The sequence below is a fragment of the Marasmius oreades genome, chromosome 9 (genome assembly GCF_018924745.1).
Source record: "Marasmius oreades isolate 03SP1 chromosome 9, whole genome shotgun sequence".
Classification (NCBI taxonomy): Eukaryota; Fungi; Basidiomycota; class Agaricomycetes; order Agaricales; family Marasmiaceae; genus Marasmius; species Marasmius oreades.
The window spans coordinates 2,771,561-2,796,794 of NC_057331.1; the positions used below are offsets into that span (position 1 = coordinate 2,771,561).

General features: G+C 47.1%; 6 protein-coding genes across 7 annotated transcripts; 2 read left to right on the forward strand and 4 right to left on the reverse strand.

Moving 5' to 3' along the window:
* Positions 1–216: 216 nt before the first annotated feature.
* Positions 217–3,651, reverse strand: E1B28_013751 (uncharacterized protein; the record flags this gene model as incomplete). 2 transcript variants are annotated; one of them, XM_043158927.1, is made up of 13 exons in its annotated part: positions 3,513–3,651; positions 3,213–3,429; positions 2,441–3,148; positions 2,040–2,373; positions 1,913–1,978; positions 1,717–1,839; positions 1,544–1,648; positions 1,476–1,492; positions 1,309–1,402; positions 1,121–1,235; positions 990–1,042; positions 461–912; positions 217–393 (listed from the first exon to the last, which is right to left on the reverse strand). In XM_043158927.1, the coding sequence occupies exons 3-13, from the start codon at positions 2,561–2,563 to the stop codon at positions 217–219; spliced, it is 1,659 nt and encodes a 552-aa protein (XP_043004282.1). In that variant the 5' UTR covers positions 2,564–3,148; positions 3,213–3,429; positions 3,513–3,651. The 2 variants fall into 2 exon arrangements, with proteins under 2 accessions (XP_043004282.1, XP_043004281.1); XM_043158926.1 differs by having other exon boundaries at positions 2,441–2,592; positions 2,643–3,148; positions 3,213–3,651.
* A 106-nt stretch (positions 3,652–3,757) lies between these two features.
* Positions 3,758–7,142, reverse strand: E1B28_013752 (uncharacterized protein). The gene is made up of 5 exons (XM_043158928.1): positions 7,053–7,142; positions 6,384–6,993; positions 6,096–6,334; positions 5,155–6,030; positions 3,758–5,093 (listed from the first exon to the last, which is right to left on the reverse strand). Exons 2-5 carry the CDS (start codon positions 6,981–6,983, stop codon positions 3,773–3,775), a joined length of 3,036 nt encoding a protein of 1,011 aa, XP_043004283.1. The 5' UTR covers positions 6,984–6,993; positions 7,053–7,142; the 3' UTR covers positions 3,758–3,772.
* A 122-nt stretch (positions 7,143–7,264) lies between these two features.
* Positions 7,265–11,609, forward strand: E1B28_013753 (uncharacterized protein). Its single transcript, XM_043158929.1, has 19 exons — positions 7,265–7,416; positions 7,474–7,602; positions 7,653–7,754; positions 7,809–8,670; positions 8,734–9,125; positions 9,181–9,415; positions 9,474–9,560; positions 9,624–9,692; positions 9,759–9,834; positions 9,890–9,981; positions 10,036–10,135; positions 10,198–10,317; positions 10,378–10,440; positions 10,493–10,544; positions 10,600–10,670; positions 10,729–10,931; positions 10,993–11,004; positions 11,059–11,164; positions 11,227–11,609. The coding sequence occupies exons 1-19, from the start codon at positions 7,304–7,306 to the stop codon at positions 11,313–11,315; spliced, it is 2,973 nt and encodes a 990-aa protein (XP_043004284.1). The 5' UTR covers positions 7,265–7,303; the 3' UTR covers positions 11,316–11,609.
* E1B28_013754 (uncharacterized protein) lies at positions 11,605–13,686 on the reverse strand. The gene is made up of 9 exons (XM_043158930.1): positions 13,410–13,686; positions 13,115–13,360; positions 12,694–13,043; positions 12,576–12,634; positions 12,402–12,496; positions 12,305–12,349; positions 12,084–12,238; positions 11,829–11,999; positions 11,605–11,765 (listed from the first exon to the last, which is right to left on the reverse strand). The coding sequence occupies exons 1-9, from the start codon at positions 13,480–13,482 to the stop codon at positions 11,679–11,681; spliced, it is 1,281 nt and encodes a 426-aa protein (XP_043004285.1). The 5' UTR covers positions 13,483–13,686; the 3' UTR covers positions 11,605–11,678.
* Positions 13,687–15,555: 1,869 nt separating this feature from the next.
* Positions 15,556–18,718, reverse strand: E1B28_013755 (uncharacterized protein). Its single transcript, XM_043158931.1, has 15 exons — positions 18,431–18,718; positions 17,639–18,364; positions 17,549–17,573; positions 17,451–17,490; positions 17,226–17,382; positions 17,102–17,157; positions 16,937–17,033; positions 16,826–16,864; positions 16,681–16,752; positions 16,500–16,623; positions 16,314–16,420; positions 16,101–16,245; positions 15,892–16,034; positions 15,789–15,833; positions 15,556–15,712 (listed from the first exon to the last, which is right to left on the reverse strand). Exons 2-15 carry the CDS (start codon positions 18,345–18,347, stop codon positions 15,669–15,671), a joined length of 1,803 nt encoding a protein of 600 aa, XP_043004286.1. The 5' UTR covers positions 18,348–18,364; positions 18,431–18,718; the 3' UTR covers positions 15,556–15,668.
* Positions 18,719–18,814: 96 nt separating this feature from the next.
* Positions 18,815–21,741, forward strand: E1B28_013756 (uncharacterized protein; the record flags this gene model as incomplete). The annotated part of the gene is made up of 13 exons (XM_043158932.1): positions 18,815–19,458; positions 19,518–19,853; positions 19,920–19,997; positions 20,056–20,153; positions 20,222–20,407; positions 20,481–20,563; positions 20,631–20,665; positions 20,730–20,827; positions 20,886–21,003; positions 21,065–21,105; positions 21,171–21,189; positions 21,253–21,455; positions 21,553–21,741. Exons 1-13 carry the CDS (start codon positions 19,035–19,037, stop codon positions 21,739–21,741), a joined length of 1,908 nt encoding a protein of 635 aa, XP_043004287.1. The 5' UTR covers positions 18,815–19,034.
* Between the last annotated feature and the right edge of the window lie 3,493 nt (positions 21,742–25,234).

Sequence of the window (25,234 nt, forward strand, 5' to 3'; positions counted from 1 at the left end):
GAATTCATGTGAAGAGAGTGTGTGTATACGTGAACGTTCGGGTTCACTATTTCCTTGACGTTTCCGTTCGGAGGGCAAATCAACCAAAAGATAAGATGAAGCACAGGATGTACTGGACGTACAACACCCATCTTAGTTCCCATTTCGCCTCAAACAGCTAATAAAACAAAAAAAAAAATACAACGAAGTCGACTCAGAAACCTCCCCCACCCAGTTTCACTTCCCCAACCTAGCCCGAACCACATTCTGAAGAGCATCCCCATCATCATCCTGATCAACCGACCACGTAAAACACCCTCCCATCCCACGATCCTTCGCAAACGCAGCTTTATCTCCCAACGACCACGTATCATCATAAGTCACTACCGTCGTTTGGGACGGTTTGAATAGGTACTACGGGGGGAAGGAGAGTCAACGTCCCAAACAAAAAGAAAAAAGGAAAAAAGGAAATCGGACGTACGGGCGTATCACTACAATCATCCCACCCCATCTCAAACCCACCCCCCGCACGATAATTCCCATCCGAGTCTTTCACAAGTGCACCGGAAGAAACTAACGTTCTGAATGGGATCTGTTGGCCGTACCAACTTCGTAAATCCGCATCTGCCGCCGTTGCCATAGTTCGAGTTTCATGAGCCTGAGGTTTGACGAGACCCTCCCTGCGATGCGGGTGTGGATGCGGGTGTGGGCGTGCCCCTCCTCCTTGTGTGCGTAACGCTGCCGCCACCGACCCAGACACAGACACAGGAGGCGCAAAGCTCCCTGACAATGTCGTCCTCGAACTCTGCGATACATACCCATAGAGCGGTAGCCCAAGCAACAATTTAGACGCTGGAGCACCCGCAGCAGTCCATTGGTTAAATGCAGCTTCTGCGCTGGCCTGTGGTTGAGTGGACGTTCCGCAGGCGTCACCTACATAGGGGAGAGGGAGTGGCAGTAAGCATCGGAAGAGGAAGGGACTTTTTAACTAAAACACACAGCCAACTTACTTAGCGGTGCATTGGGTCCCGGGTTTGCAGATGCACCCCAAACATCGTAATTCCTATCAACGGAGAATATGAGAATATTTTTTAAAAAAAACAACAAGAAGTCGCGAGGACGAACAAGCAAAGGAACGTACATGATATTGATATACGTCATCTCCTTCGCATACGCTGAGATATCCTTCAACGGTTGACCGTTCGTGCCGAGCCATGGTAGGTGAGGGACAGCAGCGCTTATGATCTTGCTGGTACCTAGTTTGAGTGATAGGGTCATAGGATAAGCTAACTGCATGTGTGTGCCGGTGAACAGCGGAGGGGGACTCACCCAAAGCTGTCCGAAGCCCTTGGAACAACTGTAACAAGTTCCCAGCGTCTTCGGATGAATGAGGGTTTCCTGCTCCCTCGGAATTGGGGTATTCCTATCGAGGTGAAGATCAGTGGTTGGTAGTTCATGGAGGGGCGTAGGTTGTAATCAGATTCAGATTCCCTCACCCAGTCGATATCAACGCCTACAGAAAGTTCACATCGGTTCATCGGGAAGAAAGGGAGAGTTTGCGTACCGTCCAAATCAAAATCATGCACGACGTTGACCAATGTATAGATGAAGTTGCTTCGGTTCTGGTTATTCGTAGCAGAGGAGAAACCTGCGCTTCCACCCCACCCGCCTTTTCCAGAGAACACAGTCAGCGAGTCACTAAACAGATAGTACAAGTCACCCTCCAATGCAGCTCACCGGCAGACAAAACGATCTTGGTCCCGCTCCCGCTCTGACGAGAAGCAGTGACTAATCTTCTCAATATATCCTGGCTCCATGAGTCCCAGTTGAGACCGCCGTCCTGGTTCGGGATCGCGAATGCTATATAAATTCAAGAGCGATCAGCTGTTTGGCGCGGGAGCGAAAATTAGAGAAAACTGGGGAAAATCCATACCGAAAAACAAGATATCAAACTTTGAAAAGTTTATATTCTCAGGTGGATTACTTCCAGCACTCCAATCTACGAGTTTCCAGTTTGGTGTAAGTCAAAGTATCACGGACGTCATCGATGAGCGACGGACCAGGATAATAAGCAGCAGCAACCGGCGCGCTAGCCTTGGCAGCAATAGCAGTCGCCAATCCCGTCTTTCTCAACCACGTCGAAGGTACAGCGTCTTCCGGATGGAAGCTCATGTCATTGGACGACATGGACGGTTCGAGAAAGTGGAGTAGAGCAGGATGGTTCTGATATTCGGATTTCTGAAGGAGAGTCGATAGATATCTCGCCAAACCGGTCTTTCGTTCGTTGACAAGGGTATCGTCCTTCCACGCGGATGGGATGAAGGTAGTGACGAGGATGCGTTTAGGTGGGAGAGGGATACCATGGACGGCGAGGCTGTTGTTTAAGGTGATGAACTAGATGAACCATGAAGGTATCAGTAAATGATGGACGAATCGAGAGGATGATTAGTGGTGGTCGTACGTCAGAATAGCGTTTGTCGACAACTTTCGCCTTTCCATCCTTCGATACGTGGATATTGTAGAGAATATGAGGCTTTGGGAAGGAGGAAGTAGTGTGCGTAGGAATGGTAACAGAGAGAGCCATGTTGGGCGAGGTGGAGCGATAGGTATTTGCTTAATTAGCTTATATATGCTGCCAATCAGAGTGTCCTTTAGTGACGAACCAATCCAATCTTTCGGGGGCGATAATTGACATGGACAAGTTGCGCATGATGTTCCGGTACGCCCAGTCCAGCTACTTTCCACTGGATGCTTTGGAAAGGAATCGACATCCGGATTGAAATCTACCACCAGGAACATGCAATACATCTGCCCTCGACTTGGTGTAAACATTCTTCAAAAGGCTAAAGTTCATACATTCCTTGAACGGCTTGCATGAAAACAACCATTGAGTGCGACTTCCCTCTTCTTTCCTGTACACTTGTGGCTCGTAAAGAGCTAGCTGGGCGTTTGAAGCCTGTTTCGATCATACTGCACATCCTACCCTAATGTCCCGATCACAAACAATCCGCAAATTTCGACTGACTGTAAGCAACCAATCCATATGTCCATTTTTGCAGAAAAACAGGCTCCCGAGCCCCACCGCCTAAACTCCGATGATATGCTTTTAAGCTTCAATGGAATTCGAATCTGATGGACGTCGCACTCATCAAGCTCGATCTGGCGTTACCTGGCAGTTCCATGAGTACAGTTCGCCAGGACCACTCGCTAGAAGCTCATCCAGCTGTACTCACCGAAAAAGTATCAACCAATTCCAGAAAAAACCAGTCTGGACCCTACCCACAGGTGATCTCCACGCCAAGCCACTCTCCACTCGTCGCTTTCGTCTCAACCAGCTGATGCATCATGGTAGTATGTTTTCGAAAGATCCTCGGTAGCTGTTTTTCTGCATTTTGGATGATGTCACTCCATATGTCAGAATTCCTGTAGTCGATAGTTGGCGTGATTGTTCTGTAGCAATACGATTGAGGTCGCTCCATGTGTCAACATGCCTGAATTCCTGTAGTTGGAAAGAGAAAGATGATGATAACTACCCTCTTAATGCATCTCTCGCAGGTTGCTTGGAAACGATAGAATTGCCAATCCGGTCGTACTCGTACTCTCCGAGAAGCACTGAAGCAGGATAGATATCGTTTGGTTTGAGTTGAAGAAGAGAACCGTGGCTGTTCGAGGTCAAAAAAGCGGGCCGCAAGTGCTCCCTTTGAGCGCTCAATAAGCGCCCATTACATAAGAAGTATGAAGTATATACACAGGTATTTACCTCTACACAAAAACAAAAGCGTTATGATGAACCCTACTTCTCCTTCCCCCTCTCCCCCTCCTGATAATACCACTCCGGCACAGGCCTAGCCCTAGCTTTATTCACCTCATCAATCCTCCTCCGTATCTCCCTAACCTCCCTCTCCTCTTCCTCCCTCTCCTCCTTCCTCCGCGCCTCTTCCATCTCCTCCCTCTGCCTCTCCTTCTCTCGAAGTACAAGATCAAACTCCGCTCTCTGTTGAGCCCGAACCTCGGTATGCATTCCCATCGAAATAGGTATAACAGGCGTAACCTGAGATCTACGCAACGCCAGCGCACTGTCTAGTTGTGCATGGCTGGATTTAAAATCTGGAATCGGGTGAACGGAGGAGGAGAATCCGGAGGGGACTTTGGCGTTGACGCTGCTACCAGCGGACGCAGATGCAGATGCAGACGACGAAATAGACCGTTGTTGTTGCCGTTGCCGTTCAGCAACCCTCATATCCGTTCGAAATCTAAACTCGAACGGTTTCGTGTTCGTGTTCGGCTTCGCGGAACCAGACCCAGATCCAGACGAGCTATTCACGCTCGTAGCGTTATTCTTTTCATCATCCCATTCCGGCTTTGAAGACACCTTCGGACCTGCCTTCACTGGTCCTACCACGCCTTTCTGTTTCGGCTTCTCCGGCCCACGAGCACGAACAGCAGACACTCTCCTCGTTATACGTGTATGTGCATGTGGAGGTGGTGGTGGTGCACATCCACGGCCAACAACCAACCTCGTACGAGGTTTTTTCCTCGGCCCCTCTTCGCCTCCACCAAGACTCCCTCTCTTCTTCCCAACTGACGAAGAACAACTCGAGCTCGCCACAGACCGAGAGTTTGCATTTCCTTGACCTTGAACTCGACCTTCGGTTCTACCGGAGGGATGGACGTCATGCAGATGCGATCCGGATGTGGAAGGACTCGGACTTGAGCTGCGCTTTCCAGGCGATGGTTGGAGTTGAGATACCGTTAACGGGTTTTCATCGCCTTCCACGGGTCCATTCAACGAATGATGCGAAACTTGAGTGTCGGTATTACTTGAGGAAACGCACGCCACTGAAGTTGCGCCAGCACCAGACGTGGATGTGGATTTTACCCCATCCCCAGCAATGGGAGAGGGTTCCGGAGTATCCAGAATACCGAGGTTCGCATCGAGGTCGGTGGTGGTGGCGAGAGAAGTAGAAGTCGAGGTAGAGGAGGAAGAAACGAGAGCAGTCCCTGTCCCTGATGGTTTCGCATCCAAAGATAACGAGGATGACGGCTGCTTTTTCTTGATGTCGTTCTTCGAGCCTAAACCTTCCAAAGGTTTCTGTTTCTCCGTCGGAATAGCACTAAACAAGAACGAATTAATAACCCTGAAAGAATCGAGAAAAACAAAGATAGGAAACACACCGTTTAGCTATATTCGCTGGTAACACCTGCACACGAGCATGAGGGTTCTTCACCACTGGCCGCTGCTGCTGCTGTTCCCTTCCCCTCTGCTTCTCTCCCTTCTCTCTCCCTGTCTCCTTCCCTTTCACTAATCCAGCTCTTTCGCCTCCACCATCTCTATCCTCCCTCACTTCCCGTCGCAAACCACGAGGTTCCTTGGTTCTTGTTTTATCCTCCGAAGGGCCTTGTGGGTGCATAGTAGTATACTCCCTGGAGTTAGACTTGAAAGAGGATACAGATGTCTCTGGTTGCGGTTGCGGTTGCGATGCCGTCAATGAACTTTCTCCTTCCTGCGACTCATTATTAGAAACATCCACCGCCATCGCCGGGGCAGATGTCGAGTCGTTAGGTGCGGGGGAAGAGGAGTAAGGATTCGAGTCTGTTCGTGAGGGAGAGTGAGTAGGAGGGCTCGGCAGCGTCGTCGAAGGTAGCGACCACGATGACGATGGCGCTTCCAAATGTCCTCCAGACAGGTTCGCTTCGCCTGTCTGGGGAGAATCGGACGGTGAGGTCGTAGATCCGTCAGTGATAGCTGCAGAAGCAATAATAGGGCGTGCAACGGACGTAGTGTTGGCTCGCGAGATGTTCGTCGTAGGACGAGTGTTGTTGTTAATAGCAGTCGCTCTCGTAAGCGCTACTGAAGGTTTTAAAACGGAAGTGGGAGGACGCCTCATCGTTTTCAACGCTGTCGACGACTGCGGTTGTCGTTGTAACTCAAGCTCAGGCTCGTGCTGTACGTTCTTCGTGCCCTTGGGATTCGGAAACTTTCCATCGTTCTGGTCTTGGTCTTTCTGTCTTGGATTCTTGGCTTCTGTAGAGGGTTTCGTCATTCCCTTCCTATTTACTCGATACAATAAGTTCCTTGAAAAAAGGGGAAGGTAGGAACTGATAAATAAACGTACGGTTGACTGCTATGTGACTTGAGTTCTCGACTGTAAATCATTAATCGCCCGGCTACACCATCGAGGCACGAGCTCATAGTCGTTGTCGAGTCGACAGTAGATTCAGAGGTGGTCTTCATTCCAGCCTCTTGCGGTTCTTTTTCCACAACTATATCTTCGACTGTTTCGACAACCTTTACTTCAGGAGTCGATGTTTCAGTAGGTAAAGGTTCTGGCGGAGAAGAGCCCGTTGTATAGTTCTAGAACCGTGTTAATGGCGGAGAGCAGAACTAGGAATGAAAATAATACCTGTGGACCAGTTTCAGTTTCAACTACTCGCATCCTCGTCCGCGTTCTACTCCTCATCGTCATCTCTATCTCCATCTCTGTCCTCTCTAGGTCAGAAGAAAAACTCCCAAGATCGGATTTGAGAGTTGCGAGTCTCTTGGGGGTAGAGTATGTAGTATCGTCTGCAGCTACAAGCTTGCGTTTGTTCTTCTTCTCCCCATCCTGTCCGCCGGGTAAAGGTGAGATATTCTTCCTCGGGGAATCTACAAGAACGGTAGCTGATGCTGATGCTGACGCATGCGTATCCGTATCCGTGTAGCTATGATTGGTCTTCGTCTTCGTTTTGGGTGTAAGATGCTGCTTAAACCGTTGCCGTGGTGGTGCAGGTGTAGCGTGCAACAAACTATATTCCTCCCCATCCGCACCTCGAAAAAAGTCTCCACCGTTATCGAGAAGCAGTAGATCTTCATCGTCATCGTTCTGATAGCGAGATGGAATCTGGAAGGAGGGTTCTATTCCCCCTTCAGAGCCAAAGGTGGAGGATACGTTGGATAGTGAAAGGGAGATATCAGGTATATGGCGTAGGAGACTAAGGTCTTCGCCTTTGTTTCCGTTCCTCATCGTTGCAGTGCTATTGAGGGGTGAAGGGAATGAGTAAGTGAGATAGAAAACTAGAGTGTATAAACATACTAGAACCGAATACCGTTGTTGCAGACGGTCGTGGAGTGTGACGAACGAGGCAGAAGATCAACAACGTCGGCGCGATGAACATACTTACGCGCACACGTGATTACAAAAGCAAGGCGTGGGAATAGTCCTTCCTTTTCTGGCTGTACTGGCAGGTCACGGTACCGACACGCTGTGCCCGACGCGACCGCGACAGTCACAAGGTGTCACACGCGCTTGTTAAACTTCACCTTCATCAGTTTACGAGGCTAAGGATGTCCCTAGGTACGGATGTCGAAGATTTCTGGAAGGAACAAGAGAGGCGCATGAAGATTCCTGATGACGACTTAGAAGAATATATCAATCGAATGAACTTTGAGAAGCGACGGTATGTCACACAGGTCTATGTCGCATTCCCCGTCATCTAATCTTACTCGCCTATTAGCCGATATGAAGAACGGATGACGAAAGAGAAGAATCCGGCCAACATATATGAACCCCAACAGACATCAACATCCGACGCAGCTCCGAGCAGAACACCTCATTCGAATGAGACATCTCCGTTAACTCCAAGGTGAGTGCGGCGTGGCGATATTGAATATTCGTCTAAATGACCCTGTATAGCAAGCGAAAAATAATAACATTGGATGCACCTACTCCTCCGCGTAAACGAGGCGGACAAGGTCGAGATGTTGACGATGAATCTGGGATTGCTGTCCATGACAGGTAAGTAAACAATCTACATCTTCCGAACTGAGTAATCTTATGCTTTCACTTGAGGACTGCCCGTATCCCGACGTCATCTCCATCTCCCTCACCTCCGAAGAAGAGATATACCGCCACGGTTTCCCAAACGATAAACACCAACAAGAACATTGCCGCTACCGCGACGAAGGTACCAACACGGGACAAGAAGGTCGCACTTTCACTGGCACTTCCAGCAATCCCTTCTCCCTCTCTTCCCAAACGCGGACACCGCTCCTCTCCTCCTTCATCCTCGTCTTTCATTCCAGATGACGACGGCTTACCGTCGGAAGATCAAACTGACATTCCAACCTCCCCAATCGAAGACCCAAGCCTTCCTACTCACGCGCCCGACCAACCTTTGCCTAAGACAAAGTCACCGCCTCCAAAACGAAATCTCTCCATGTTAGAAATGGTCGAGCAGAAGATGGCGGAACATCAAGCTAAGAAACGGCGGATGAAGACTATAAAGCTCGGTCATCGGCGCTCCAGTCCACACGAAGATATCGATACCGCTATCGAAACTTCTTCTACTGTGAACTATTCTCTCTTTTCCGCGAAAGTTCCCGTTGATAAGAAGAAGGCGAAGACCAGTTCTACTTCAAACAACAATAAGGTTCAGGTCAAACCTCGTAGAGCCGGTGTGACTGTTGTCGAGGAGAAGGAAAAATCAACAGCAGACGGCGGACCTAAACGAATGTCACTCAAAGCCCTAGAGTCTCTCCGCCTATTACCGGGAGAATATGCCAAACGGGCTCAGGAACAAGCAGAGATGGATCGCGCGGATGGGAACAAGAGAGCAAAGAAATGGAAGCAGTACCTTGTAGGGACGAAGATCTTTTATTGGGGTTGTGATTTTGGAAATGCTAGTGAGGCAACGAAGAAGAGAATGGCGATTGTAAGTGCCATCGTCGTTCGTTCTTCATATTGCTTATTCGCCGCCCACTCACGGACATTACAGATCCTTCGTCACGGAGGAGATCTCGTCTCGACGTACGATCCAGCTATCGTGACGCACATTGTGGCGGATTGTAACCGGAAATCAGGTTCTCTTCTCAATGCCCTCAAACTCAATTCTTTGCACGAAATTCCAGATCATATCCCTTGTGTGGAATGGAGTTGGGTGATAGACGGACGGAATACGGTGCTCAAGACACTTGATGGTCCGAAGCCGAGGCTTGCTTCGTTTGTGGAACATGCGGCATTTCCGGAGAGGATGCCTGTTGATTTTCCGTCAACCTCGAAGGGTACTTCATCCAGGTCAAAAGCTAAAGTCAATGGAAAGAAGAAGATGGATCCGGCCGAAGTTGATTCTGAGGATGGAGATGGAGAGGAAGGTGTGAGCCTTATCGAGTGAGTTTGATTATGATTTGCGATCGCGAACATGCTGATAACCACCCCCCACTAGGGAGTTTACGAGCCATGATATTCGTCCTCCTGCAGGTGAAGGTGTGAGACGACCGACAACTACTGTTGTTAGAGGCGGTAAATCGGTACAAGCTGCTACTTCATCTCGGGTGCCGTTGAAGTTTGAGCCGCAAGTGCCAGCACTACCACTAGCGGCTCCATGTACAGAGGACGACCCGTTGGCACCCTTCTACGACCAAGCGAGGGCTGAAGCAGAGATAGCGAGGGAACGTGGTGTACGCGTTCTATTCCTCCTACCCGCGCCATCTCAGATTGACCTTTTGTTGTTTTCAGCGGTACGGAGAAGCGGACGAAAGTGACGATGAGGACATATCCGAATCTGAAGTTGAGGATGATACTGCAGGGAAAAGAGAAAAGAAAGTTCGTCTTCGAGCCTTGCCAAACCGTTTGTTACAACTTACCTGATATTCAACTCTTGTTCAGGGTTACTCTTGCGATAATCCAAGAAGCAAGAAGGCAGGACCTTGTTTGAATCAGGATGTAGTCGATAAGGTTTGTGTTTCCGTTGTGCCATGTCTACAAACGATAGCCTCAACCGCTCTGATTATACATGTTTAGCTTTCGGAACTACTTGAACTTCACCGGAATAGCGTAAACGAAGACGACAGGTGGCGGGTTTATGGCTACACAAGAGGTTGGTTGTGGTCTTTCTTATTGTAGTCGTTTCTTTAACAGCACCTCCTCTCTAGCCATTCCGTCCATCCGAAGATACAACAAGCGAATCAAGTCGTTTGATGAAGCACGGACTTTGAGAGGGGTTGGAGAGAAGACAGCGAGGAAGGTGAGTCACTAGCTTCATTATGCGAAGACGCCATGAATGTATTTGTGCCCAAAGATAATGGAAATCATCACCACTGGTGAATTGCGTCGTATCAAGTATGAGAACACGGAAAGCGTTCAAGTTACTCGAATTTTCCAAGGCATCTATGGAGTCGGTTCGTATATTTTTTGAATGCTTATTTCCGTTATCGTTCCTTCTGACTCGTATTCAAACCAGGCCAGAGGACTGCTATTGGATGGTACTATAACGGATGCAGGACTATTGACGATTTGAGGGAAGGGAAGGGGGGCGTTAAACTCACCAACGCTCAACGGATAGGTTTTAAGTATTATGATGGTATGCCCGTGACAGTGTCTCTCGGTCACCATCAATAACGTTTACCTTCCTCTCTCTTAGATATCAACACACGTATGCCTCGAGAGGAAGCCGCAGCCATCTTTGAATTAATCAAACCGATCGGTAAAGTCTTTTTGGGTATCTGCGGACCGCCTCTCACTCTAGAATTATTCAGCGCTATCGATCGACCCTAATCTCTTCGTGGAAATCATGGGGAGCTTCAGAAGGTGACGCTGTCCGTTCGAGCCTTTCTCTCTGATCCTAATCGTTCTTTCGGGACAGAGGCAAAGCTGATTGCGGGGATATCGACATTCTAATCACGCGGTCTACCCATGATGGAAGGACTCATAGAGGTTCGTTTCGCCCTACCTAACTCAAAATACACATTCGCTAAACATCTTTCTCACCTAGGGGTTCTCCCCAAACTACTGGATGCACTACGTGACGCAGACATCGTAACTGAAGACCTCGCAATTCCTGAGAATCCAAATGACCTCGAGGCGATCTATCGTGGTCTATGCCATTTACCTGGTAAACCTGGAGCGAAACAGAGGCGGATCGACTTTCTTACGGTGCCTTGGAAGAGTAAGGGTGCTGCGTTACTTTATTATACGGTGAGGTTGCGTTCGTAGGCTGCGGGGGAACTTCATCCTGACTTTTTAAATGATTCCTCAGGGCGATGATATTGTACGTATCAAGTTCTATCTCTTGAGTGGAGTGTTAACGGGGTATAATTTTTAGTTCAACCGCTCTATGAGGTTGAAAGCACGTCATATGGGGTACTCTTTGAACCAACGCGGGCTTTATAAAGGAGTAGTGCGTAAAGGGAATGTTAAGACTAATACTGGTGAGTGGGGTTCCCTTTTCCTTTAGCCACATGCGAAATTGACGTGACGGAACCGTACATAGGGACATTGGTGGCGTCTGAGACGGAGGAACAGCTTTTTAGGGTTTTGGGGGTTCCATGGCAAGAGCCGTGTGAGCGTGTTCGCTCCTGAGGCCTGATGCGTGGCGAACAGGAAGTAGAATTGTAAGATTTTTGGTTTGGTGCTTGATGGTAGAATTCGCCCCAGGATGATTGTTTGTCTAGTGTACTGACTAGTGTTGTGTAAGATCCAAAATATGTTTCTCGCACTCAGATACTAGGTATGTATGTAGGTCATTGCTCGGTATGTACTATTTGTTGCTGGCATGGCCTTTCCTTTTCATAGGCACTCGTACCCAAACTCTAAACTGTGATGCCCATTTTGTCTACACGCGCCTTTCACATCTTCGTTACTCTAAGCTATCGCCTCAAAATTAAGAATTGAAATTATTCTGACTATCAATCGGAAAGCTTTCACATTACATAACCGCCTACTCTACTGAGCATTCGGACGTCCAAACTCTTCTTCAATCTCCTGACAGACTTCCAACAAGATCTTCCCAAAACGTTCAAAGTCCGATATCTGTAAGAGAGAAAACAGAAATGAGTCATACTTCAAAAAATTGGCATAAAAAAAACCCCGCACCTCGTTATGTATCTGAGCAGTAGGCCTTGCCCACCAAGCACCGTTATGGTAAAAAACCGTAGCGTAGGCTTTCCGTTCTTCAAGTAATTTATCATCGAAAGCAGTTATGACATCTCGAGGGTTACTGTTTCCGTTTCCGATTGAAGAGGATAATGGGAGCCGAACGTTGGTCTGCGAAAAAAAAAACCCCCCCCCGAAATCAGTAAAACTCTGATGAATGGAATGGAAAAGTGTGGTGTAATGTAATGTACATACCATACAAAACGTCGATTCACCCGAAACATAATCATCATTCTTCATCACTTCCGTTCCAAGTATTTCAGCCAACCGATTGCTACCTCGCACCGCCATATCGCGGGAATACCTAACTATCTTTTCTTCTCCTCCGATGGACATACGAAAGTCAAGAGCTAGTTCCAAGTGAGGTTGTAAGAAAGGATAGTAGATAGTAGAGAACCCCCCCGAAAGGAACGTACCTGCCCCGATAGACAAAAAGAGAGCAACATCGGCTGATCCGCACCCTAAGTAGATGGAAGGTAAGGTTAAGCAACAGCAGACAAGAGTTCTACTCACAGACAAACTCCGCTCCGAAAGGCGAAGCCAAGGTGGATCCCTTTCCTATTAGTGGAATACCAGCTGGGATATTATGCGGGATCATATGCTGGTTTCTACATGTTCAAAAAAAAAGCGGGGCGGACGATCAGCATCTGACAACGAGGGGGGGGGGGGGGGGGAACAAAAACCTACCGTTTAGGAACATAAAGCAATCCAGTCCCTCTCTTTGCCCAAAGCCACTTGGAACAATTCTGTAAAAACACAGGGGGATCAATAGAGAACGGAAAAAAAAAAACAACCCAGAACATACTCCAGCCCAAAAATCAGGTTTAGCTTCATCAAGATTAATATCCAACTCATGTCCAATAGAATGTGCAGCATCAATAACACTCAACACTCCTTCCCGTCTACAAATATCCACCATCTCCTTCCACGGCATCAAAACCCCAGGTGTAGAAATGATAGTATCAAAAACAGCAACGACTTTCGAATTTTCCACTCGTTTCGTTTTGAGTTCATGAAGATGAGCAGCAAATCGGTCGAGGATGGATTTGTTGGATTCGGGGAAGGTAAGAGGGAATTCGGAGAGATTTGGAGGGTGCGTTTTCCCTTCAGGTAGAAGTGTGATGTTTCTTTTGATTTGGTAGAACGCTGTGGAAGCTATGTATGAAATTACAAGCTTCAGTGGGGGGGGGGGGAGGTTTGTAGTGTAGTGTAATGAACAAACGCACTGTATACGACTGTATCATCCCCAGTCCAAGGAATGCTCCGAAGAATGAGAGAAATCCCATGATCGACATTGGGTACCAGAACACATTCATCTTCTCCTGCGTTGAGTAGTTGAGCAAGTCGTTGTCGGATTTCGTTGAACCGATGCGCGAGCTTCTTGCGAACGAATAAATCGGGATTGCTTTCAACTTCTTCGACGAATTTGTTGTAGCTCGCTTGAACAGCGCGTGGTAAGCAACCGAAAGCACCTGCGAAGTCGTTAATGGTAATCCTCGCAGAAAAAAGGGTGATACTCACCGGTGTTGAGATTGAGATATTCAGGATCGAACATGAATTCTGAAAGCATCGAGTGACCGTACTTGTGTTCCATCTTTCTCTAGAGTAAGGGTTTTTTTTCTGGGGGTAGAATCGAGGTTCGAATTAAGGTGGTTGAAAGAAAGCTCTGGCGTGCGTCGCTGCTGCCTTTAGGTTTTACCACAAAAAAAAAATCCCGCAAGTAACCCGAAATGATATCGGAAGTGCGATGAGCCGGCTCAAGTCGTGGAGATTGAGCGTGTCAACCCGCAGCCGTCGGTCGGAACACACGAGTATTGTCCGCGTGTCACCGGACACTAATAGCGTTGACTGAGGAAGATTGACGCTGATTTGCGTGAGGGTCGCCTGGGCGACGAAGGCAGCGTCATGAATCGCAGACAGTCTATTTGACAACGCTATGAATGAATTCTGGTAAAGAGACTTTGATTATCGGAAGAGTTCTGATTTGTATCAGCTTGAATGTATGAAGCATGGTTCGAAACCTTTAACCCATGATATTGCAACTCGGTACTTCAGTATTTTCACCTAGTTGCCAAAAGCGGTCGGAGTTCGGGCTTCAAATGCTGCATACATCATCGCAAAAGTGTGACAGTCCCTCATATCCAGACACCGGTACTTGTAATAGTGCCCAAAGCTGAAGAAAATTGAGAACAGTGTCCACGTAGGCATCTCGCCTGGGTTTCTACTAGAACACCGGGTCAGGATGGAATCCGGTGAGAGAAGGCTGGGCAGCGGAGCAAAAGACTTCCGACTTCCGCCTTAGCCGCTCCTAGAGCAGTTACAGAAGAAACAGAGTCCTGGGGCTTGGAGATGTTTGCGCGTAGGTAATATCCCGTAACCACGGAATCATAATGAGCGTCGTCCCGCGCAAAGGGTAGCCACGTGATGATCGGTTTCGAAATTCTTTCCGCTGCCACAGCTACTCACAGCAACCATTACATTGCGAACCCTCCACTGATCATGATGGGATTTGGCTTATTACATACCACTATGCGCTCACTTCAAGGTACCGTCTATATAACTAACCTGAGGCGTCCCTGACAGAGGCGGGAAGTCGACCTGTAACTCCGGAGTCGGAGATAGAGTTATTGGGGAGCATCATGCATCAATTTCTGGCGCTCTTATTTCTCAATTGTGATCTTCCCCTTGGCCAGCTGAACCGCGGAAGCTCTGCCACCGACTCTCTATTCGCTTTTATGTCTTCCTAGTGTGGTTCTGCATCTCCATACCTAATACGTCTCCGTCGGACGATTTACTCCACGTCCTCTTTCCTATCATGCTGGAGTGTTTTAGTTCGGCTGATTGTCGATGAAACTTGAAACTACATAGTCTCAAACTATTTGACTGAACGGTGACTATAATGTTGCGTCCAAGGAACTGAAAGCGATGATCGGCTTCAAGGCGGTCGTTGTCCCTGCGCACCAGTGTTCACTATAACCTGTTCTAGTTTGAAGTGTTCGTGGCAGTCGGAGGATGCCGATGAAACTCGTTACCAGACTAAATCAACCGATATCGATGAATGTACTCCGATGACCATCGCGCTGCGTCACGATACTGTAGGCTGAGCGACGACCGGCTTCGCGCCGCAGCTGGCAGGTTGGTTTGTTTGTTAGACAGGTCCTAATTTCTACAGCAGAGCGCGGGTATCACTGGAATGTCTGGACAGTTAATCCCGTGATTCACTGCGTTCCGGGCCCGGCTGGAGTTGGTTGAACCCGGGTTGTATGTGGACTGACTTTCGTTGGACTCCCATAAACAGCTTTTGGAGTCGCATGAATGCGTGATGGATTCCAAGGTAAAGGTGCGCCCTGGGGGGACCCAGGCTCCTGATCTCGAAGGCAAGTGACTCATGGATATAGATAATGATCATGATACAGGGACGCCACCGTTAATCTCCGAAACCGCCGACAATAAAGGAGGTAAACGGTACTTGTAAGTTGATTGGCGTGTACTTGTACGATCTATAATTTGCGCTCGGTTTACTTACAGCGCCGCCGACTTTTGCATATCGTGGAGCATAGCGATACGTAATACTGTAAATGGAGCGCAGTGGATCCCAGTACACATTGCACACCAATACGTCGGGTCGCTCGCCTTATCATGATTAACAGATTGATTTTGAATAACAGAACTTTGTTTATTGAGGCTGTAACTTATGTAAATACTCGGTACTTCTAATCGGGGGGTACTCTAGAAATAGAAACAGTCAAAATCCCCGCGCCCCTCCGCATCATATCCCCTTCAGTACCGAACTCCAGAGATATTTTCTTCTGCAGCTTTGATCTCTAAATGAAAGAAAAACAACAAAAAGAACAAGTTCCATGAGGAGTGATTCAACGGCCAGAATAAAAAAAAACTCACGGATAGCCAAAGGATTCGAATAAAACCTGTTCACTTGTAAACTCCCTATAACACACAACCATCAGAAACCGTCGTAAAAATCAATAGAACCACAAATATTTACCCATAATATACCACAACCCATCTCTCGACAAAGGCCTACACGAGTTTGTCTCTCCCTCATCATCAACACCAAGAATCGGAGGACAATCATCCGCAACGGAGTCTCCACAGATTTTACGAATAATCTGTCTTGTGTCGCCGATTCTGTTTTCCCCCCCCCCCAAAGAGAATGAGTCGGGGTATAAGTGGTAGTATATAGAAACCACTCACCCAGTTGCACAGATCACAACATCAGACTCGAGTTTACTCCCGTCGTTGAATTCAAGACCGGTAGAGTAGTATCTCTTGATCGAGCTTTCATTTAGGTTCTTCACTCCGATTTTCCCATCGATTATGAGCTGGATCGAACCATGATCTGGCAAAAAAAGTTCAGTCAGAACAGCACACTACTAAATCTAAATAGCACGTGGGGGGGTTACTCACCGAAACAATGACCACCCCCTCGTTCCTTCATCTGTAACGCAAAACCACCCTCTTTAATCCCACTACCCACTCTATACCCTGTTTTACGGAGTTTTTCGAATCTCTCCCTAGTTGCGAAAAAAAAGAGTAAATATGTCGTTGTCAATATGGAGTAGAAGGGAAGGGACTTCAAGTGGAACCCCCTACTTTTGATCATCCACGATCTTCTTTGTGGACCGTTGTGCGAATCCGCCTTCTTGTAAGAGGTAGGGAATGGAGTGGTAGAGCATGTCAGCGAGTTCTGTGGGTGGCCCGTCTTCTCTGTAGAACACTGGGGGGGGGGGAAGTTAATCACTGGGGGGGTATTAGGAATCCGAAAACGACTTACTGCCACCCAAGTATTTCCAATGATCGTCCATGTTCATTACGAACGTCGAGCTTCGTTGGATCATCGTCACAGCTAGTTCACCAACGCACCAAGGCGATGTAATACAGTAAGCCTTAATTCAGGGGGCCGAATTGAATTGACTCACCGATACCATTACGAGCCAAATCGTAGGCAATATCATGGCCTGTAAGTAAGTAAGGTAGTTCTCAATGAGCTCTGTGGTTTCCAAGAAAGAGTGGATTATAAATCATCGTACCCGAGTTCCCAGTCCCGATGACGGTGACCTTCTTCCCTTGGAAAGGTTCGGATTCGCGGTAGGCGGTAGAGTGCATGATTTTTCCTGTATATTCGGTCTATGTGAAAGTCGTGGGTTGTAAGTTCCCTGTCCCCATTCCCTCAAGAAACCTTGGGAAAAGCCCACCTCGTTCGCGATATCAGGCATATTGGGACATCCATCGCCGATACCAGTGGCAAACACTAGTAGTGAAGGGGGGTGTCAGTTTATAGTTTGTAGTTTGTCCCCGAGGGGTAGATAAACACCATACCCAAGTGATTGACGCGGAATGTACGAATGGATCCATCACTCTTCTGAACACGGACATTCCATTTCTTGTCGTCGTCTTGCGAAGCGTCGAGAACGGTTGAAGAAGTCCAGACGTCGAGTTCGAGGGACTTTACATAACTTTCGAGCCATTCAGCCATCTGTTTTAGTAATCATATAATTTTAGTCCCGCTTGTTCAAAATCGGGATAGAAAGGAGCCAGCCGTACCTTGTATGAGGGTGTATAGATTGGCCATGTTGGAGGGAAACTGAGATGGAAAGTCAATTTTCGGGAACGAATTAGCGATTTTTGTAAGAGGAACGTACGAGATGTACGGCATATGATCATTCCCTGTAGAGCAAAAAAATTCAAACTCAAACTCAAATTCAAATTCAACCCATTTTTGGAGAACTCACAAACGGGGAAATGCAAACACAGAGAAGTATACCTATTCCTCCACGAATCACCCACCCGACTATCTTTCTCTATCAACAACGTCGGAACATCAAGAAACTTCAACCTCGCCGCAAGTGAGAGCCCGCTTTGACCCGCACCCACGATCAAAACCTTGGGTTCCCGATCGGCGTAGGCGATTTCTTCGTTCCTGCGTTTAAACCATTCAAGACCGGGTACAGGATTCCGACGACGAAGGGAGTTGATTTGGTGTGGGAAGTTACGAAGTTCTGGGAGGTTCGTGAAGATGTTGAAGGCTTTCCATTGGCCTGAGGGGGTTGGAACGATTCGGAAGACACCGTTGCAGTTGCCTAGGGGGGTAGTGAATCGGAAGGTACCTACGATCCATGCCATGTCTGGGAAGGGTTGTTCGAATTTGACGTAATCGAGAGAGAAGTTTTCGGTTTTGGTGATGATGACTCGATCGGTGATGAATTTGTGGAGGGCTTCTCGTCCGTAGAAGGTGCGCATGTCCCAAGTGAAGGAGAGGAGATCCCTCCACATTGCATCGTCGAGGAGTAGTGCCAAGGTCTTTTCGGTGTCGTTGAGGGATTCTGTGAAAGAGTTGAACCAAGCCTTTGCTATTCCATTAGCGTCTATGTCGTCTGGTAGAGTAACTTGTAAGGCTTGGAGGGTAGGAAGACGGTTTGTCCAGGATGGAGTGCCGTTCATGGTGTAGAAGGAGTAAGCTTTGGGTTGGAAAATGAGGTTGTTAGGGGAATGGATGGTAGGATTGGAACGCGTTTTGAACACACCTATATTCAAAACTTTGCGGCCGAAGTTTTCACAAACACACCAGGACTGTTGATCCGCAAATCGAGAAACGAACCAAAGCAAACCAGTTCCAGGTTGGGCCAGAAGATGGATAACAGAAGCGCAGACTCAGACCATCTTACATGGGCCGATCGGTCGGACAGTCTCGAATCATGAATCATGATACGCATCCCGCTCCTGCCGGGAATAATGAAGGCAGTGGATGTGGTTCCCGCCTGCGGGCGGGTAAGTGGGGCAAGTTTCAACTTCTCGACGAAACGAAAAAAAACACCTTGCTGCTTAGGTAATTGCCACCTCATCTTATCTTATCCGCACAGCCATACCTAACTGAAAGCCGCTGAGGTTTCTATTACTTACCCCGTCACCGACCATATTAAGGATATACTCGTACTCGCGGGACCGTCGTTCCTCGAGCTCAGTTTCAACTTGATTTTAATAGAACAACGCCATCATGACACTCTTGAATAGTGCAACACTCACAGGATTATCTCATCCTTCACTTCCAACCGAGATCCGATGGATAAACCAGATCTACTGACTTGTGGCTGAACTTGGATATCTCCTGGCTGGTTGCCTTTATAAACCATGGACTGCAACTCCTGGATTACCACAATTGCCTCCAACTACATCCAACTCTACATACCTCCCAAGAACTCACAACTACACCCAAGCAACCAAATGGTCACCGACGTCACTTCTTTCATCCAACAATCCACCTCTGCATCTATGCCTGAAGTGCTAGAAACCCCTGCTGCACCCGAGTTCATCTCCCCGCCCATGAATGGTAGCCTTTCCATCCCGGAGCTTTTCGACTGGCACAAGGAGAACAACCCCAACCATCCCCTCTTCGCCTATTCAGAAAACTACGAGGACGATGTCTATCGAGTGTCCTACTCCCAATTCTATGATGCATACCACCGAGCAGGAGCCATCGCAGCTGGTCTCTTTGGCCTCGACGTCTCGAACGCCCACGAAAAACGCCCCGTTGTGGCTATTTTCTCTACAGCTGGTGAGCTGCATCGTCTTCTCGATCTGGGTTGTTCTAACCACTTCTTTTCTTATTTTCAGATACGATAACGACATTCACAAACATCATCGGTCTAAGCCGCCTCGGTGCCATCCCTTTCCCACTCTCCCCTAGATTCTCTCCTCGCGTTCTCGCACACCTTCTCAAAAGCGCCAAAGTTTCGCATATCTACGTGAACGGCAACCCCCACCTCCGTTCTGTCGCCGAAGAAGCGGTCGTGTTGACGTCTGGGGATGAAGGCGAAAAACTCAAACTTGATGTTAAGATTCATGATCTCCCCGAATTCAACGTTCTCTACGGGAATTCCACATGGTTCCCTCGACTTCCAAAGAGGACTGTCGATCATTCTTCGCATGCTATTTATATTCACTCGTCAAGTGCGTATTTACTGACACACACCCCCTTTCTCAAATCTGTGATTGATCTATACGCTTTTTTGGCAGGTTCCACCTCTGATTTCCCGAAAGTCATCCCCTGGACAGTCCGCCAGCAAGTCGAACATTCGATTATCCCAACGCCTCGTAAGTTGGACATAGGTCACGCTTGCCCTTGGAATTTGAAAACTTAATCGCCGCATAGTGAACGATCAGCGTCAACATAACCTTACTGGTGCTGTTATCAGCTGTCATGCCGTTGAGCTGTTCCATACGATCGGGCTTTTGTTCTTGTACTGGACGGTAAGCAAATTTTTTCTACCTACCTATTTGTGTCCCCCGACGACTGATTTTTTGCGTGTGTATTATAGCCGGTGGTTGGACTAGTTTGGGGAACCTTCAAGCCATCCTCGCCTGCTGTGGTTCCTACGGCTGAACTGTGTTTCCAAGGACTGAAAGCTACAAAGTCGGAGTGGGCTTTGACTCATACGAAGTTTATTGAGGCTTGGGCGCAAGATGAAGAGAAGATTGTGCATTTGATGGGGCTTAAGGGTGTGGTACGTTCTTTTATTCGTTTTATTACTATGGTGGAGATGTTGATGTTTACGGCGGTTCTCGTGTTTTTACTAGTTCTCGGGAGGGAAGGTGTTGAAGCAATCGGCTGGAGATACGTTGTGTGCGCGTGGGGTTAAGCTTGGGAATGTTTATGGATCGTAAGTTGGGGTTTTTTTTACTGGTTATTAACGTTGATTATGGGATTCTTAACGGCTTCTTTTTTAGGACTGAAGGTGGACTTATCAGTGCACTCCCATCGGGTTTGTTCCTTTTTTTTTGTGCGATTTTGGGGAATGAGATCCCTTACTTACCTCTTTCTTACAGAACACTTGGGAGCGGAGTGGGATTATTTCCAGAGAAACCCGCAATGTAAATTGGACTTTATTGATCTTGGTGACGGAACTTTCCACTGTGTTGTTATCGTGAGTTTTTTTTGTTTCCATCAATTACCTGGCCTCTTTAACGTTCTTGGAAACCTAGCCATCGGAAGGGCAATCATGTCCTATCACTAATACTATGTTTGGAGGGAAAGAAGCGTATGCTACTGGAGATCTGTTGATTCCTCATCCTACGAGGAGGGATTACTATAAAGTTCTTGGTATGTTCTTCGAAACGACACCAGGAGGGACAGTTACTAAACAACCGCAATTCATTCGTAGGTCGTGTCGATGATCAAATCATGTTATCCAGTGGTGAAGTGGTATGTGTCACTTCTGGGTTTTCCGTACGGATGATATATTAATGAACTCCCGTGGTTCCTGATAGATTCACCCAGTCCGACCCGGTAAGTCCTATCAATTCCCACCAGAGACCCTTTCTCTGAATGTCCCGTTTCTTTTTTTTTTAGAAAACATCATCTGTTCCAACCCACATGTACGAACAGCCCAATTGTTCGGATACGCACGACCCCATTTGGGAGTTTTAGTCGAGTTGGAAGAGGCACCGACGGTGATGAACGATAGTACGATCGAAGCTGCACGGGATCTTATTTGGCCTAGCGTTCAGTTGATGAATTCGCGATCGCCGGCGTTTTCTCAGATTTCTCGTCAGGTGGGTTGCTGTTGTTGTTTTTTTGTTTTTTTTTCGTGGTGCAACTTGAAGTTCCTGTTGAACTTACACGACTTTTTTTTTTTTTTTTTTGGATTAGATGATCGTGGTGATCTCAGCGAACAAACCGATGATATATACACCCAAGGGCGGACCTAAGCGCGCACATAATCTTCGACTGTATCGGGATGAGATTGATAGATCGTATGAGGGATGTGGGGATGCGTATTTGAAGGCTCATTCTGCGCATATTGTGATTGTTTCGAAGACTGTTACTGCTCAGGGATAGAAGTTAGAACTGGGAGTTGGGGTTTTTTTGAAGAAAAACTTTGTTGGAGTATCATTCTTGGGATTGGTTTGACATACATACATGCATAACGTACATATAGAATAATGTTTAAGTTAAGTATATACATATATATATTTCTATTATCTTCTTTGTTCGAAATCAAAATACTTGCCCAGTCTGGGATTGGAATTGATGGACCCCGAGCTACCGTTCCCGACGTGCATCATAGATATGTTTGCGCCACCAACGGCGGCCCGACTTTGAATACAACGGGAGGGAGGGGCTCGGGAACCCGTATCGAAGGACTTACAAGTCATGTTGAGAACAGCTGAAGGCCATAGCGATTTGGCCTCACCACTAAGTATGTCAGACTCCAGGCGCGTTGCTTCGATTAAAACGGATTAGATTGATGGTTGCACGGAGTCTCGGAGGGGCGAACAGAAATTTACGCAACGGGTAAGTAACGGTATTTCCGTTGCGGAATGTTACGTACCGTTACTTACCTTGTTACTTACCCGTTACTTACTTCTACCTGGTGGCTGTGTTACCTGTTACTTACTTTATGCCACTGTATGTGCTGATATCGAGATGGCGCATACACTGGGGGCATTTTGCTGTCATGTGAGCGCTGTCTTGTCTATGTCATGTGGCAGTAATGTAAGTCGTATGTGGAAGGGTTTGATGTGACTGAATTGTGACTCAAGCAATAAAGATTCATGAAAATTAACCCAAATAGGATAATAGTTTTGTACTAAAGTATATTAGTTATTGTTCCTAATGAAGTGATTGTTTGTGCAAAAGCCGCTGTAATGCTGATTCAATGTTACATAAGGTTACTATTCACGTGACTTAGTGACTTCACAATCGACGTCGAAGCGACAAAGACCCTGCATTGAGTTAGCATTCCGGCACCTTTTGCGCAAATGATCACTGCATTGGCCACAACAACTAATATATTTTACTACAAAATTGTAATCTCATTTAGGTTAAATTTCATCAATGTTTATTGTTTGAGTCACATTTTGGTCACAATAAGCATTTCCACATACGGCTTACATGACATAGACAAGACAGTTCCCACATGACAGCAAAATGCCTCCAGTGATACTAAAATCACGCATTGTCTTGGATCGTGAGAGTGAGGTAAAGGTACAGGAAAATTCGCCGCAACACGCAACAGTATCCCCACATCAATGGTGGCTGTGTCAACGGCAATGGTGCCGTATGCATTTCAGCACCTCTCGTCGTTCAATTGTATATATATATTTACCTACCTGTGTACAAGCGCCCATTTGTCCCGGACAGTAATTGCATGATTATGATTGAATTTGAATTTTGACAGACACAAAATACTTTCGAGGGCATTCTTAAGAGTCGATAATGCTGGTTGGAACTAGTACCCCTACTACATCTTCTCACTCATTACTTACTATTACTTACCGGTTACTTAGTTTTTCTTTCCCGTTACTTACTGTTTCTTACCATTTACCTACCTTTTCTTACCCGTTACTTACATCTTCTTACCCGTTACTTACCGTTACGTACTTTTTCTTACCCGTTACTTACCCGTTACTTACCTTTTCTTACCTTTTCTTACCCATTACTTACCCATTACTTACCTTTTCTTACCTGTTACTTACCTTTTTTTGCCCGTTACTTACCTTTTCTTACCTATTACTTTTTTTCTTACCCGTTATGTACCCCTCTTGGCCGTTACTTACCTTTATTCACCCATTACTTGTTATGCCACATTGCCAATTGCCTGGAGAGGGAGGCATAAAAATAATAGCCTACCTTGCAGAGCAGTTCCAAGGATGGAGGATTGAAAAAGGCACGTTGAAACCATAAGCGTCGAATACAAAATTTGTTGATTGAGATGCTAAACAAAAATTGAATCATAGAGAGTTAGAGAGAATGATGAAAATATATGGGCAGGTCCACTCACCAATTCTCAGAACTTACAAGTGACAGCTGGTCTGTCTAGCTGCCCACTGAGGACGACGTATACATATCAATATGGGTGCGGCCTACCCGCAAATATTTGCGGGTATAGCCGGGTTACCCTTACCATATCGAGCAGGATCCTGGGAAAGTACTGTGATAGTACGGGGCTCCCGAGGGCGGACAGCCTGTATGTTCAGACAAATTTCCAGGTGGTGTCAGGTAGTTTCCAAGTAGTCTCTTGGTCTTGTACGTTACTTACTTTTATCAACCGTTACTTACTTTTGCGTACACTGTTACTTACCTTTACGTACCGTTACTTACCTGTTACTTACTTTCAGGTAAGTAACGTTACGCACCTCCGTTACGGAAAATTATATATGCCCGTCTCGGAGTGCGGGTCGTAAAAACATATGGAGGGGCTCAACTTACGAGCTTGAAGATCTGAAAAGCCACAAGGTTTCGCGAAACTGTATCACGTAGCTTGTCAGACTCCCGCAGGTTTTTTTTGAACTTTGTTGTAACATGGAATTGGATTGATGGTGGCACGGATATTTCTTCTGGCTTTGAGTTCAAAGGAGTGTTGGTTGGGGAAAACCCTATTGAAGAGTTACCTTGGTATGTCAGACTGAGTCCCGCGTTCGCTTTGTTGTGTATGGAGTCAAGATTGGATTGATGGTGACACCACCGACACGGGGACTGGGTGTTTGAAGCCGGGCCTGAAGGAGTGTGGGCCGTAAAAACATATGGACTCAACTCACCTCGTGAAGACTCATAACCTTGGCATGTACTATGTCAGACTCCCACGTCGATGTCTGCATATAGATTGGAATTTGGGTTGATGGTAACGCGATCGAATGGGTATTTGAACTTTCAAGTTGTCAATCTTGGCGGGACTTAACCCACTCCCATTCAAACGTCAATCCAGCATTGACAGAACAGTTCTGCATCGTAAAATCGTATCTTGAAACAGAATAAAATTTTAGGTGGTTATCACTACTCCGAGAGGCGACGTACCCAGCCCCACTAGGAGTCCCACCGGGGTCTTCGCGATCGGTGCTTAATCGATGTACCCTGGTGGAAATTTTGAGTCAACGTTGACGTCGAACGGCGTCTTTCCATCTGCTGATATTGGCATGGAGAACCTGCAATGACATGGCAAGAATTGTTTTACGTAGTACGTAACCGTGTTCTCATCTTACGAGTTATTTTCTACCGCAACTTCCGCTTGAACTTGGGCTGGGCATACACGCGGCTTCGTAGGTCCTTTTCTGTGAGATCGGAGGGTCTATCAGACGGCTACGCGACAGTGGTCGTGGAGGAAAGGCCGGTAGGTGGAAGGTGTAAGAGGATGAGGGCAAGATTAGGTGACTGTAGCTTGAGACATTACTAGAAGAAATTAAGCTCGAAAACGACGACACAATTGAAAGGCTACCTGACATATTGAATATTATCCACATATCCTGCATGGGTGCGGTGTTCCCCAGTGCAAGTCGTATCTTGAGGCTTATTCTTCGAGCATTTCTGATACCCTCATGGAAGTCGTAATGGG